The sequence below is a fragment of the Rhinoderma darwinii genome, chromosome 4 (assembly GCF_050947455.1).
Source record: "Rhinoderma darwinii isolate aRhiDar2 chromosome 4, aRhiDar2.hap1, whole genome shotgun sequence".
NCBI classification, from domain to species: domain Eukaryota; kingdom Metazoa; phylum Chordata; class Amphibia; order Anura; family Rhinodermatidae; genus Rhinoderma; species Rhinoderma darwinii.
The window spans coordinates 389,296,231-389,309,411 of NC_134690.1; the positions used below are offsets into that span (position 1 = coordinate 389,296,231).

General features: G+C 44.4%; 1 protein-coding gene across 1 annotated transcript in view; it reads left to right on the forward strand.

Annotated features, from left to right (window-relative positions):
- Positions 1–13,181, forward strand: part of RPS6KC1 (ribosomal protein S6 kinase C1) — a 148,160-nt gene that overhangs the window by 45,764 nt on the left and 89,215 nt on the right. Inside the window, exons 6-7 of the mRNA XM_075863323.1 lie at positions 4,546–4,605; positions 8,922–9,284. Of these exons, the coding sequence (XP_075719438.1) occupies positions 4,546–4,605; positions 8,922–9,284 (423 nt within the window). The remainder of the gene's footprint in view (positions 1–4,545; positions 4,606–8,921; positions 9,285–13,181) is intronic.

Genomic DNA, 13,181 nt, shown 5'->3' on the forward strand with positions numbered 1-13,181 from the left:
TCAGTGTCTTTGGTAAAACTTTCTAATTAAATTTGATTAAAAATTATTTTACGTTTTTGGGATACAGCTGCTTTGTATTCTGTATACAGAGCAGCTGTAACTGAAACCTGAATCCGTCAGGTGAGCGGGACTGACGGGTTCACTCACAGCGGGTCCTGCGTGTCTCTGACACGTAGGATCGAGCTGTTACCGATCACATCTAAGTTCATAACCAAAGAGTTGTGCATATGTGGGGATCGGACAGCGGCGCCCGGTCAGACACTGCCCTACTAGGCATAATACAGTATATACGTTTTGCCCGTAGCGCTTCTTTAAATGGGTATTTCCATCTTGCACATTTATGGTGTATCCATAGGGTATGCCGTTAATGCTTGATACGTGGGTGTCCATCATTGGGACCCATCACTGTTTGCGGATTCATAGCCGCCACCAACAGCTGCCTTTATCATGAAAATCTATGGTGAAGTCTAAGGGAGAGCCGAGCAAACAGCGCTTTCAATGGTAATAGGGGACACTGGCAACCACTTTTGATTGGTGTATGTGGGAGGGGGCACATGGTTCTCCTTCTCGGATAGGTCATGGTCCCCAAGGTGGGAGCCCCTCCTATCAGACATTTACGAGATAAGTATTCAAGATGAGGATACCCCTTTAACACCTCTAAAATATGACAATGCTGCCGTTTTTGCATTCTCCTGGTTTTTAGCATTCCACTGGGAGTCCTGCTGTATAAGCCTCTCCTTAACCGTATACTGTTATTTAAGAGCGGCCTGACTAGGGTTGCCACCGGGCTGGTAAACCACATAGGTCTCCGGAAGAGCTGTATACACAAAACGATCAAGGTGGAGCTTCACTTTAGTTGATGTAGAGCAGCACTCGGTGTCCCTTTTTGGATCTGTCATAGCTGTCGTGCTACGTTATGATCACAAGCAATGAACAGTGTGAACAGAGTCTAACCAAATCATTTCTTATAGTACATACATCTCTTTATACAAAGCTGTGCCATAAAACCACAGAAGTGTAGGAAAAGTTAGTGCCACCTTTTAAACTTGCTTATTTTAATTTTTTTTTCTTATAATAAAGTTTTATTACCCATGAAAATCTTAGTTTTTGACAACCGACCACAGATTCCTGGTAGTTTCATTTGTGAAAATATTACAAAAAAATATATAAAAATATTGATCAATGCTTAGTTGTCCATTGACATCTTAAATATACTTTACTTGACTCAAATTTAAAATGTTTGGAAATTTTTTTTCTATAAGAACAATCTAAAAATAATTTAAATGTTTTTCCTGTTGAATCCCAAAGGAGTCCGTGTAAACGGTAAATTAGCTGTATTATACATGTGCGATTTTCCCTCTTCTAGGATGAAGATTTACCATTTGCAGTGTTTTTGTTTTTTTTTGGGTTTTTTTTTGTGTTTGTTTTCTCTCCCTGATGCGTCTCCGTTTCGATCAGCGCCTTTTCTTGCTCACCTGTAACACAATAATAATTGTTAGTTTCTTCTGTGTCTGTGTTGGAAGCTGAACAGGGGAAGGCGCTGCCAGGAGCGGGCGCCAGGAGTGTGTATTCATGAGCACATCTGAAGGATAGCGGTGCCACGCTTACCATGTGAAAGGCTTTTCTATAATCATGTAAGATGCCTGCGAGACAATCTCTTCTTCTGACAGAGGTCGAAAATGATGCATATTCATTTTTCCGGCACTTACATTCAAATTGCTTGACAAGCATTTACAAGGGGAATGTTAAGTTCATATTATGACACCTTACATTCGGTGACTACTCGTGTTGTGCTTTTTTTTTTTTTTTTTTTTTTTTTTCTCTTTTTTTTTTTTTTTTTGGACCCTTCTGTAATTTTTTCTCTTTATTTTAATTTTCTAACAGGACATTTTGTATATTTTATTTTTGGGAAAAAAAAATGCGATTTACTATTTCTTTAAACGTTTATTAAAAGACCTGCATCAGATATACCGATTTGCATATATTACCATTTTAACGAGGGAAAGTCTCATGTATTTAAATAATTAATAGCTTAGATAAGGTGAAGATAGTTTCTTCTAGTTCTAGCACGGTCAGCTATTTTATGGGCCGAAACAATAACCAGTAGGTTGAAGCCCATGAATATTATATATTTTTCTTTTTATTAATATTTCTATAATTATTTTTTTTTTTTTAATGAAAGTTTTTGGTCACTTTGTTAAAAAAAAGTGTGAAAAACTATTAGCCAGAAAATGGGCACCAGATTAGTAAAACGAAAAAAATTCAGGATATAAATTACAGCACCTAATCAGAAGAAACAAAACATAGAAAGTGAAAAATTATATCTTTAATATTTGAGTTTGAGCTAAAAAAAAAACAACAACATTAAAACACCAAAACACTAAGAAAATAAAAATAAAATTCCTTGGTATATCAGTTTTAAAAAATAATGAAAATCCATTTGTAGAACTTCAAAAATTATCCCATTCACAAAATGAAACGCCGTTCCGATTTCATACAAAAACAGTCGTGGCGTTTTCCATCGGACTCGGTATGTACGTAGGTATTCTACCCTAGCAGCATTGCTGAGGTTGTATTCACACTGTGTTTGCAGCGTATGTTCAGCCTATGCACCGAAAAACCCAGACGGTGGGTGGATACACCGAATATATCCATAGGGCTCCATTTACCCAATGCATGCCAAAAGAGTGTCCTTTCGTCTTCTGTTGGGCTGGTATACGTCGGCATACTTATTTTTTTTTTTAACTATATGGAATAGCGTAGCCAACTACTCGATACCGAGGCATCCGGCAAAATAAAGTATGCTGCACAGTATATGTTTTTTTTTTTTTTTTTTTAACATTGGAGCTTATGGGCAATATTGCCATGTATGCTGATACAGTGGCATATGTCGGAGACTTCCGTTGGAGGTATACAGCAGGAAATCCCCCTGATGTATACCTCCAAAGTACACGGCAAGCAGTGCGAATAGACTCTCTGCCCTAATTGCATGATTAAAAAAAAACAATATATCACAAAAATATCCCTCCAAAAAATAAAAAAACAAAACAATATTTATTGATTGTATAAATCACTAAAAATGTGGAATAAATTTTTTCACTCCATATACTTGGTATAACTGATCATAAAGTTCTTTTAGTAATTATGAAATATTTGGTTCCCAATAAATAAATTTTTCAAAATTCAAAAAGAACCATAAAGATTATTTTTCTGAATCTACTCCTGTTTTTCTCTCATTCCTCTAGATTTTAAGCCTTAATTTTATTATTTTTTTGGTTTGTTTTGTACTTTTTACTTTAAGTATAGTATCAAGCTATCGTGGCAGCTGTTTGTTTCTTTACTTCATTTATAAGAGTTTTCATTTTTTTTTTTCCGTTTTACAGCCGTATGTTTGTGTATACATGTGACTGTCTTTGTGTGTGTCTGTGTGTGTATCTATGTATATAAAACAACATAAGAAAGCAGCACTTCTAAGGTAAAGAGGGTGCAAATCCTCCCAGGACTCCTGCATCCCCAACAATATAAAATCTTTCATTATTTAAATTTTTTTAAGGCTATGTTCACACGGAGTATTTTGGGGGAGGAATATCTGCCTCAAAATTCCGTTTGGAACTTTGAGGCAGATATTCCTCTCCCTGCACGCCGATTTTCGCGGCAATTATCGCGCCGTTTTTCGCCCGCGGCCATTGAGCGCCGCGGGCATAAAACAGCGAGAAATACGCTTTCTCCTGCCTCCCATTGAAGTCAATGGGAGGTCGGAGGCGGAAGCGCCCGAAGATAGGGCATGTCGCTTCTTTTTCCCGCGAGGCAGTTTTACTGCTCGCGGGAAAAAGACGCCGACGCCTCCCATTGAAATCAATGGGAGGCGTTCTCGGGCCGTTTCTGCCGAGTTTTGCGACGCGGTTTCCGCGTCAAAAATCTCGGCAAAATACCCCGTGTGAACATAGCCGAATTGTTTTTTTTTATAAATCTTTTATAAAAAGTGGTCATTTTTTCATATGGATAAATAAAGGATCTGCACGTCCTTTATCTTTATGAGTGCTGCCTCATATTTGGATTTTTAACTTTTTGGGAGTAAAGTTTTATTTTTGATTATTCTACGTCCACAAAAATGCTGCAAGATCGAAACCACTTACCCCCGAAGTAACATGGTCTTTTTTTGGTATAGTGCCGGTGCCCCTTCCCTGCAGTACCTGAGACAGCGCCACTCTAGTCCATGTGGCTGTGTCTGGTACTTGTAAATTCCAATGAGGCTGAGCTGCAGTACTAGACACAGCCACATGGACATAGCGGGTGTTGTGTTGGTTCCTTCAGTGAAGGGGTCCCAAGTGTTGGACCCTGAATGATCACACATTGATGGTCTATCCTAAAGATATGCCTTCAATGTTGTATAACGAAATGTTCACAAGCCACAGTGTGAATAGAAGCTAAACTCATCAGTTTCTTCATATATGCAGTGCGTAGTTATAGCAAGAGAAATGTCATATCAACAAACGAACAGCCTAAAGGTTAAATTTATATTAATTTTTAATTATTTATTTTTAGTGAGGAAAGACTCTTGTGGACTAGATGACGTGACATTCACCAGCCAGTCTGAATGTGGGGGTGAGTTCTTTTTTGGCAAATGTGCACCCCATGCCATGCTCTTTTCATTGTGTTGGGGGATATATAAGATACTACTTCATAATAATAATAATGGTTATATCGCGCCAACATATTCTACAGCATTTTACAATTTAAAATCCAAATCCAAATATAGAGTGACCAATAATTCAAACAAGACGAGTGACGACACTGCTGACAAGAGCTTACAATCTACGAGGAAATAGGGGTGAAACAAAGGGTAAAAATGCCAGAAAACTGGTGCAGCATGAGAAAAGTCCTAGAGATGGAAGTGAGAGGATGTTCATCTTGGATCATTGGCAGAAAGTAGACCACGGGTAGGGTTGTAGACCGATATGAGGGAGGAGATGTAAGGAGGTGCAGCACTGGGGAGAGCTTTGTGGGTGAGAGTAAAAGGTTTAAATTGTATTCTAAAGGGAATGAGCAACCGGTGCAGTGACTGGCACAGGGTAGATGCGTTGGTGTAGTGGTCCAGTGCAGTGACTGGCGCAGGGTAGAGGCATTGGTGTAGTGGTCCTGTGCAGTGACCTGGCATAGGGTAGAGGCATTGGTGTAGTGGTCCAGTGCAGTGACTGGAGCAGGGTAGAGGCATTGGTGTAGTGGTCCTGTGCAGTGACTGGCGCAGGGTAGAGGCATTGGTGTAGTGGTCCTGTGCAGTGACTGGCGCAGGGTAGAGGCATTGGTGTAGTGGTCCAGTGCAGTGACTGGCGCAGGGTAGAGGCATTGGTGCAGTGGTTCAGTGCAGTGACTGGCGCAGGGTAGAGGCATTGGTGTAGTGGTCCAGTGCAGTGACTGGCGCAGGGTAGAGGCATTGGTGTAGTGGTCCTGTTCAGTGACTGGCGCAGGGTAGAGGCATTGGTGTAGTGGTCCAGTGCAGTGACTGGCACAGGGTAGAGGCATTGGTGTAGTGGTCCAGTGCAGTGACTGGCGCAGGGTAGAGGCATTGGTGTAGTGGTCCAGTGCAGTGACTGGCACAGGGTAGAGGCATTGGTGTAGTGGTCCAGTGCAGTGACTGGCACAGGGTAGAGGCATTGGTGGAGAGGTCCAGTGCAGTGACTGGCGCAGGGTAGAGGCATTGGTGTAGTGGTCCTGTGCAGTGACCTGGCACAGGGTAGAGGCATTGGTGTAGTGGTCCAGTGCACTGACTGGCACAGGGTAGAGGCATTGGTGGAGAGGTCCAGTGCAGTGAAGGGTAGAGGCATTGGTGTAGTGGTCCAGTGTAGTGACTGTCACAGGGTAGAGGCATTGGTCTAGTGGTTCAGTGCAGTGACTGGCGCAAGGTAGAGGGATTGGTGGAGAGGTCCAGTTCAGTGACTGGCACAGGGTAGATGCATTGGTGTAGCAGTTAGTCAGAAATATGAGCCTGGCTGCTGCATTCAGGATAGATTGGAGAGGGAAGAGTTTAGTGAGGAGAAGATGATTAGTAATGAGTTACAGGAGTCCAGACGGGAGGGAATCGGAGCAACAATGAAAGTTCTGGCTGTTTCCACAGAGAAATGGGCAAATTCTGGAGATGGTTTTGAGGTGAAGGTGACAGGAGCGCGAAAGTGACAGGAGTCCAAAATAACCCCAAATTTGCAAAATACTGTAAGGCTATGTTCACACGTATTTTGGGGGAGGAATATCTGCCTCAAAATTCCGTTTGGAACTTTGAGGCAGATTTTCCTCTCCCTGCACACCGATTTTCGCGGCGATTTTCGCGCCGTTTTTTGCCCGCGGCCATTGAGCGCCGCGGGCATAAAACAGCGCGAAATACGCTTTCTCTGCCTCCCATTGAAGTCAATGGGAGGTCAGAGGCGGAAGCGCCCGAAGATAGGGCATGCCACTTCTTTTTCCCGCGAGGCAGTTTTACTGCTCGCGGGAAAAAGATGCCGACGCCTCCCATTGAAATCAATGGGAGGCGTTCTCGGGCCGTTTTCGCCGAGTTTTGCGACGCGGTTTCCGCGTCAAAAAACTCTGCAAAATGCTCCGTGTAAACATAGCCTAAAGTTCTGATCATCTGGTAGCAAATACAAGTCATCTTCTGGGAATGACACTGTTCTACACGGGCTCCTGCCCAGCTTGCTGCATCGTACTTTGCTACCACAGTCACTGGTGGGTTCTTGTAAATTGCGGGACAAATAAAAGCATTCCATATTACTCGATTGGTGCAACATAGTGATCTACCGGAGTAGGACTTCTCCAAACTCAGGCTGACAGATAAAGCTGTGATGTTGTATTGATGACAGTAGACGTTCTGTATTGGGGGCGGGAAGTCTGGTGCAGGGAAGACACAATCTTTGTCTCCGCTACTTTTCTCCTGAATACATTGTATCAATGTTCATTGATTATCTGTCATTAAAGGGAGTCTGTCAGGAAATTTGACGCTACCAACTGTCTGACACACCACTAGGTATCTATCGGGTTATGGATTAGGAACACACCAGTGTTGAAGAGGTTACTGTTTGTATCAGTGTAAAAAAATAAGTTTTATTCTGCAGTGCGAGTGTCCGCCGAACCAGGAAGTGTCCGGCATCGAGTGCCCCAAACCCTCCCCTATGCGGTTGATGGCTTTGCTTGTATGATGATGAGCTGTCCATCAACTTCATAAGGCAGGGGATGGGGCGCCAAATGCCGGACACTTAAATATGATAATGAAATGTTTACTTCTCTTACAAGTTTTTATCACATTTTTAAAGGGAACATTTAAACAGGACACATTTTACGTTAAACGCTTTCTCCGATGCGGGCAGCGTGTTGTGGAGCAGGAGGAGCTGAGCAGATTGATGAATACGTTTTTGGGCAAAGTATCACTTGGAATTGTTTTAAATCTCTGTTCACTTACGGCTTAGGAGTCCAGTGGGCGGTCCTACTCAGTGATTGCAGCCTTCCCCATGTAAGCATGCATACAGAGCTGTCACTCAATGAGTAGGACCGTCCACTGGACTCCTAAAACTATAGTGAGCATAGACTTTACTGAATAGTATACTGAACCGTTTCCTGCAAAACGATGTATTAACTTCTCAGCTCCTCCTGCTTCATAACATGCTGCATGCAGATAAATAACCATGTTCAATGTGACAGGTTCCCTTTAAGATTCATAATTTAAAGGACCCGTCTCCTCTCCTGACATGTCTGTTTTAGTGAATACTTGTATTCCCCATGATAACAATGCTGTCGCATGTTTTCTTGGAACACTGCATGGTGCCGTTCCTCTGTTGTTCCGACTGGAAATGTATGAATATATTGACAAATGGGTGTTACCATTCCCCTTGTCAAATGGGGCATGTCCCTCCACAGTATCACTCTGTCGGCAGTGATTGGACTGTGTAGGGACACAATCCAATTGGTAACACCCAGTGGTCAATTTATTCATAAATTTCTAGGAGGTATAAAAGAGGAACAGCACAACACAGAGTTCTAAGAAGCGATGCTCCAGAAATGTTATATTATAGGGAATACAAATATTTACCAAAACAGACATGTCAGGAGAGGTGAAAAAAGTATAGGTTGATAAATCTTTGTTATCATCCTGTATATACATCTACTGCAGCGCAACATTGTAGTTTCACCAATATTTACACTCTTGTCCATGGGTTGTATCTGGTATTGCAGCATATCTCCATTCACTTAAAGTCGAGCAAGCGGTGTACGGGCTCATAGACTTTCTATTGAGCCCGTGCACCAATTGCTTGGCTTTCCGAAGAAAGACGATCAGAAACTAAGCGGCACAGCGCTCACCCGCGCGCTTTTGTTGCTTCGTTTTAGCGATCGGTGGGGGTCTCAGTGCTCAGACCCCCACCGATCAAATCTTCTGACATGAGTATGAGCTTTTTTGAATGTTTGGTCATCCTTTAAACCTGCAATACCAGATGGCAACCTATGGACAGGAATGGTGCTGTTTCTGGGGGAAAAAGAAGCAAACCCTTCTTTTTTCGGTTGACCCTTTAAAATGTTGCGCTGGTAATTTATAGATAACTTAGAGTAAAATAACAAAAACATTGCCCCTAAAAAGAGGCATAGATGAAAATGATTTACACCAATATGAGAAAGATTGGGATATTCATTAGCGTCCGAACGTTCAACCATCATAGAGGTGGTGACGTCACTCGGGAATATGTTAGTTCATGTAATGGGGGCAGTGTGGTGATATGATGGGGGGTAATGGTAGACAAGTCAGAAGCCACAGGCGGAGCGTGGACGCAACGGAGTCCTCCGGAATGTCATGCGTGTCTCACTAAAATGTTACCTTTTTTATGTTCTTGTAGCTTTATTACACATATATGATACGTTCTCCCCACTTTTTTTTGCTTTCTCAGGTCTCTCCAGTGACAGCGACCTCCTCTCATTGACCGTAGATATAGACTCTCTGTCCGGGGCAGATGATGGAATGGCTTCCAATCAGATTTCTCCCAGTAAACCATTCTCTGTTCCTCCGTCCCCTGGGTCGTTAGCGCAGAACTTTCCTGGTTCCAGCTATGAAGGGGTTAAAACCGAAGCAGAGAAAGAGAGCCGCAGCTTGTTCGCTGCCAAATTAAAGCAGAAGCTTGGCAAATCCGATTACCTGGCGAGAGCTGGGGAGCTGATAACCTTGGCCATGAAGAAGGAGACGGAGCAGGACTATGAAGCTGCATTCGGGTTTTACAGGAAAGGTGTCGATCTCCTCTTGGAGGGTGTGCAAGGTGACTATTTTAGTGACGTAGCCTTACTTAAAATTGCTTGAAGAGGACCTGCTCTACTGATGTGTCTGTTTTTAGTAAATGCTAACAATTCCAGAACATCTTTTCTTAGAACTCCTCTGTTATTCCTCCTGGAAATGTGTGAATAGATTGGCAACTGGATGTTGTCAATGCGGGGGTGTCCCTATTCTCTATGACCGTGTCCAAACAGTACCTGTGTCAGACTGTGTAGGGAAAGACCTTATTTAACCCCTTCCCACCGCAGCCATTTTTCAGATTTTCGTTTTTTCCTCCCCACCTTCCAAAAGTAGAAGCCTTTTTTTTTTTTTTTTTTAAATTTCTATAAATTCTTTTATTTTGATTTTGTAGTATAAAGATGTACAGACAGTCATACGAAAATCTTCAGAACACACATCAATATGGTATTGACATCGGCCTCAGGCCCGTTACATACATTGCAGAAATTCAGTGAGAACAAAAACAAGTGCATTATCTCTCAGGATGGTCGTGGAAAACCTGCAGCTATGCACCCTGTACCCGCAGCGATGCATAAGACTCCATTGTAGTACAGAGAAATAGTGAAGAAGGAAAGAATATTACAAGGACAGAAGGGAAAAAAGGAGGGGAAGGATAGACATGAAGCTGACCTACTTGAGCCTAGTGAGGGGAACCCGGGGCCATGATGACCTTGTATTCCTCGGAGGATTGAAACCTGATCCATTCCCGCCATGTTTTGAGGAAGGAGGAATGGGACCCTTTCATCGACACTGTGAGGTCCTCCATTCTCATAATCTCCTGGATCTTGTGACACCACATGCCAACCGACGGGGGACAGGTCTGTCTCCACAACGCCGGTACGCACGCTCTCGCTGCGTTCACCAAGTGGGGAACGACTGAGCGCTTATACATGGACAGAGGTATCTCACACAGATGGAGCAGAAATAGATCCGGTGATCTTGGAAGGGAGAAATCTGTAAATTTAGAGAAAATGCGCCACACCTCAGACCAAAATTCAGCCAAGAGTGGACAGGCCCAAAAAATATGTAAGATTGTACCCACATGGTCCCCACATCTCCAGCACAGAGGTGAGACCGCCGGAAACATAGCATGCAATCTGGAAGGCACCCTATACCAGCGCGACAGAATTTTAAACCCTGCCTCTTGATATCTACTGGCCATTGAGGACTTGTGTGTCATAGTGAACAGACTATCCCGCTGTTCAGGAGTGAATGAGAGCCCCAAATCCCGTTCCCAGCTAAGCAGATAGGAAGGGATGCGCTAGTTAGAGGGCGAAACCAGTAGCCTGTATAGTTTGGACAGCGAGTGTCGCACTGTGCCCGCGCCTGTGCAGAGAAGTTCAAACGGGGAATTATCACGCGCATACGCCGCCGGGTTGGGTAAGCTCACCAGGAAGTGTCATAGCTGGGTGACCTGCCATGTAGAAAAGAAGACAGGATCTGTCAAGGACTGTAGCTGCCCTCCCGACATCCAACTCTCCTCCTGCAAGAAGTGTGTAGCACGTCCCTGACCCGCCCTCAGCCATAGCAGGAAGGGGCCTCCTTCCCGCCCCGGCGGAAAGGCAGGGTTACCCAGGATCGGGTACAGGGGAGAGGGAGATCTCTGCCCTAGGGAATATCCGTGCCGCTACTGTTAGGGTGGGCCCGATCGTCGGGTGTGTCCGTGCGGCCAGGGGAATTTGGTTACCCAACCATGGTAAAGTCTGCAGGGGGACTGTTAAGAATGCTTATTCCATAGACACCAATTCCATAATCTCATTATGTCTGCACCAGTCTAGGATTCGTGCCAGGTGCGAGGCATGATGGTAGGAAATAAAGTCTGGAAGACCCACACCCCCTTCCCACTTTGTACGAAAGAGCATGGAGCGGGCAATACGCGCAGATTTCCCCGCCCAGATAAATTTGTGTAGGAGAGACCACAAAGATTGAAAAAACGGGCATGGGATGTGTATCGGGAGGGCCTGAAAGAGGTATAGAATCCGCGGCAAAATATTCATTTTGAAAATTGCGCACCTCCCAAACCAGGTGAAAGTACCAGAAGTCCACGAGTCCAGGTCCCCTTTTACCCGTTGAAGCAACGGAGGGAAGTTCACCACGTAAAGGCGAGACAAGTCCCCGGGGAGCTGCACCCCTAGATATTTGAGGGAGTCTCTTGCCCATTTGAATGGAAAGGACTCTGACAGATCGTCGACCAGATTGTGCGGCAACTAAATTTTGAGAGCTTCGGACTTCTGGTAGTTGACCTTAAAGTTGGACAGTTGCGAATATCTATTTAGTTCCGCCATTCGGTTAGGTAAGGAAATCCGGGGTGACATGAGGAAAAAGAGCAAATCGTCTGCATAGGCCGCGACCTTATGGACCCGTTCGCCCAGGGTTATGCCCGCAATGTGAGGATTAGATCGAATATGGCACAAAAAGGGCTCCAAGCATAAAATGAAAATTAATGGCGACAAAGGGCAGCCCTGTCTTGTGCCATTGGTGATTGCAAATGAGGGGGAGTAATATCCGTTGACCTTAACCTGCGCCGACGGGGAAGAGTAGAGACCTGAAATCCAATCTATCATGTGTGTTCCTAAGCCCACGTGTCGCATGGTAGCCTGCATAAAGTCCCAATTGACTCTGTCGAATGCCTTTTCGGCATCTGTTGACAGAAAGCAAGTGGGAGTGGTGGCAGTAGCTGCTTGGTACATTAAGTTAATTGCTCGAGTGGTATTATCCCGAGCCTCCCGTGATGGCATAAAGCCCACCTGGTCTTTATGAATCACATTATGCAAGAGCGGAGTCAGCCTCTGTGCCAGAATCTTAGCAAAGAGTTTCAAACCTACATTAAGTAGCAAAATGGGACGATAATTCTGGCACAGGGAGGAGTCCTTCCCTTCCTTCGGTATGACCGTAATGTGGGCCCTCAAAGTGTCTCGGGGAATGACCCCCCCTTCCGTGATAGAATTGAATGCCTGGAGGAAATGGGGCGAGAGCAAGTCCGGATAGGCCTTATAATATTGAAGGGGCAGACCATCCGGGCCCGGTGCCTTCCCAGTGGGTGAGTCCTTCAGTGAACACACGCCAATTCCTTCGGGGAAATGGGTGCCTCCAGGGCCGCAATCGCTTCAGGAGGGATACATTTCATCCCTGATGACCGCAGGTACTGGTCAATCTTCTCCCGGTGACCACCACCTTCCAGGGAAGGAGGTGCTCGGGGGAAATTATAAAGAGTGTGATAGTAGGCACGGAAGGCTTCTGAGATGTCTTTTGGAAGCTGGAGGCTGCGGTTTTGTGGGCCTAGAACATAAGGGACATATGTACGGGCGCGGGTCTTTTTCAGCGCTCTAGCCAAAGCCCTTCCGGGTTTGTTACTAAATTCATAAAAGTGGCGTCTACATTTAACTATGGAGGCCCTTGCCTTAGTCAGACATAATGAACGCACCTGATCTCTCAACTGTCCCAATTCCACCCCCACCACCCTGTCCTGAGTTGCGTTATGTGACTGCTCCAAGCGATGTATCCGGGTCAATAAATCCCTCAAGAGTGCCGATCGTTCCTTTTTAAGTTTAGTACCCACCCGGATAAAGGCCCCGCGCACCACGCATTTGTGTGCTTCCCAAATGCAAAAGGGATCTACAGCCGAAGCCTTTTTTATTATTCCATCAATATTGGCGTATTAGGTCTTGTTTTTTGCGGGACGAGTTGTAGATTTTCACGGCATCGTTTATTGTACCATATAATATAGTGGGAAACTGGAAAATATATATTTGTGGGGTGGAATAGGAAAAAAAAAACAGCGATTCCTCAATCTTTTGGGGAGTTTTGTTTTCACGGCGTTCAGCATGCGGGAAAAACGGCATGTTAACTTTATTCTGCGGGTCAATACGATTACAGCGATCTC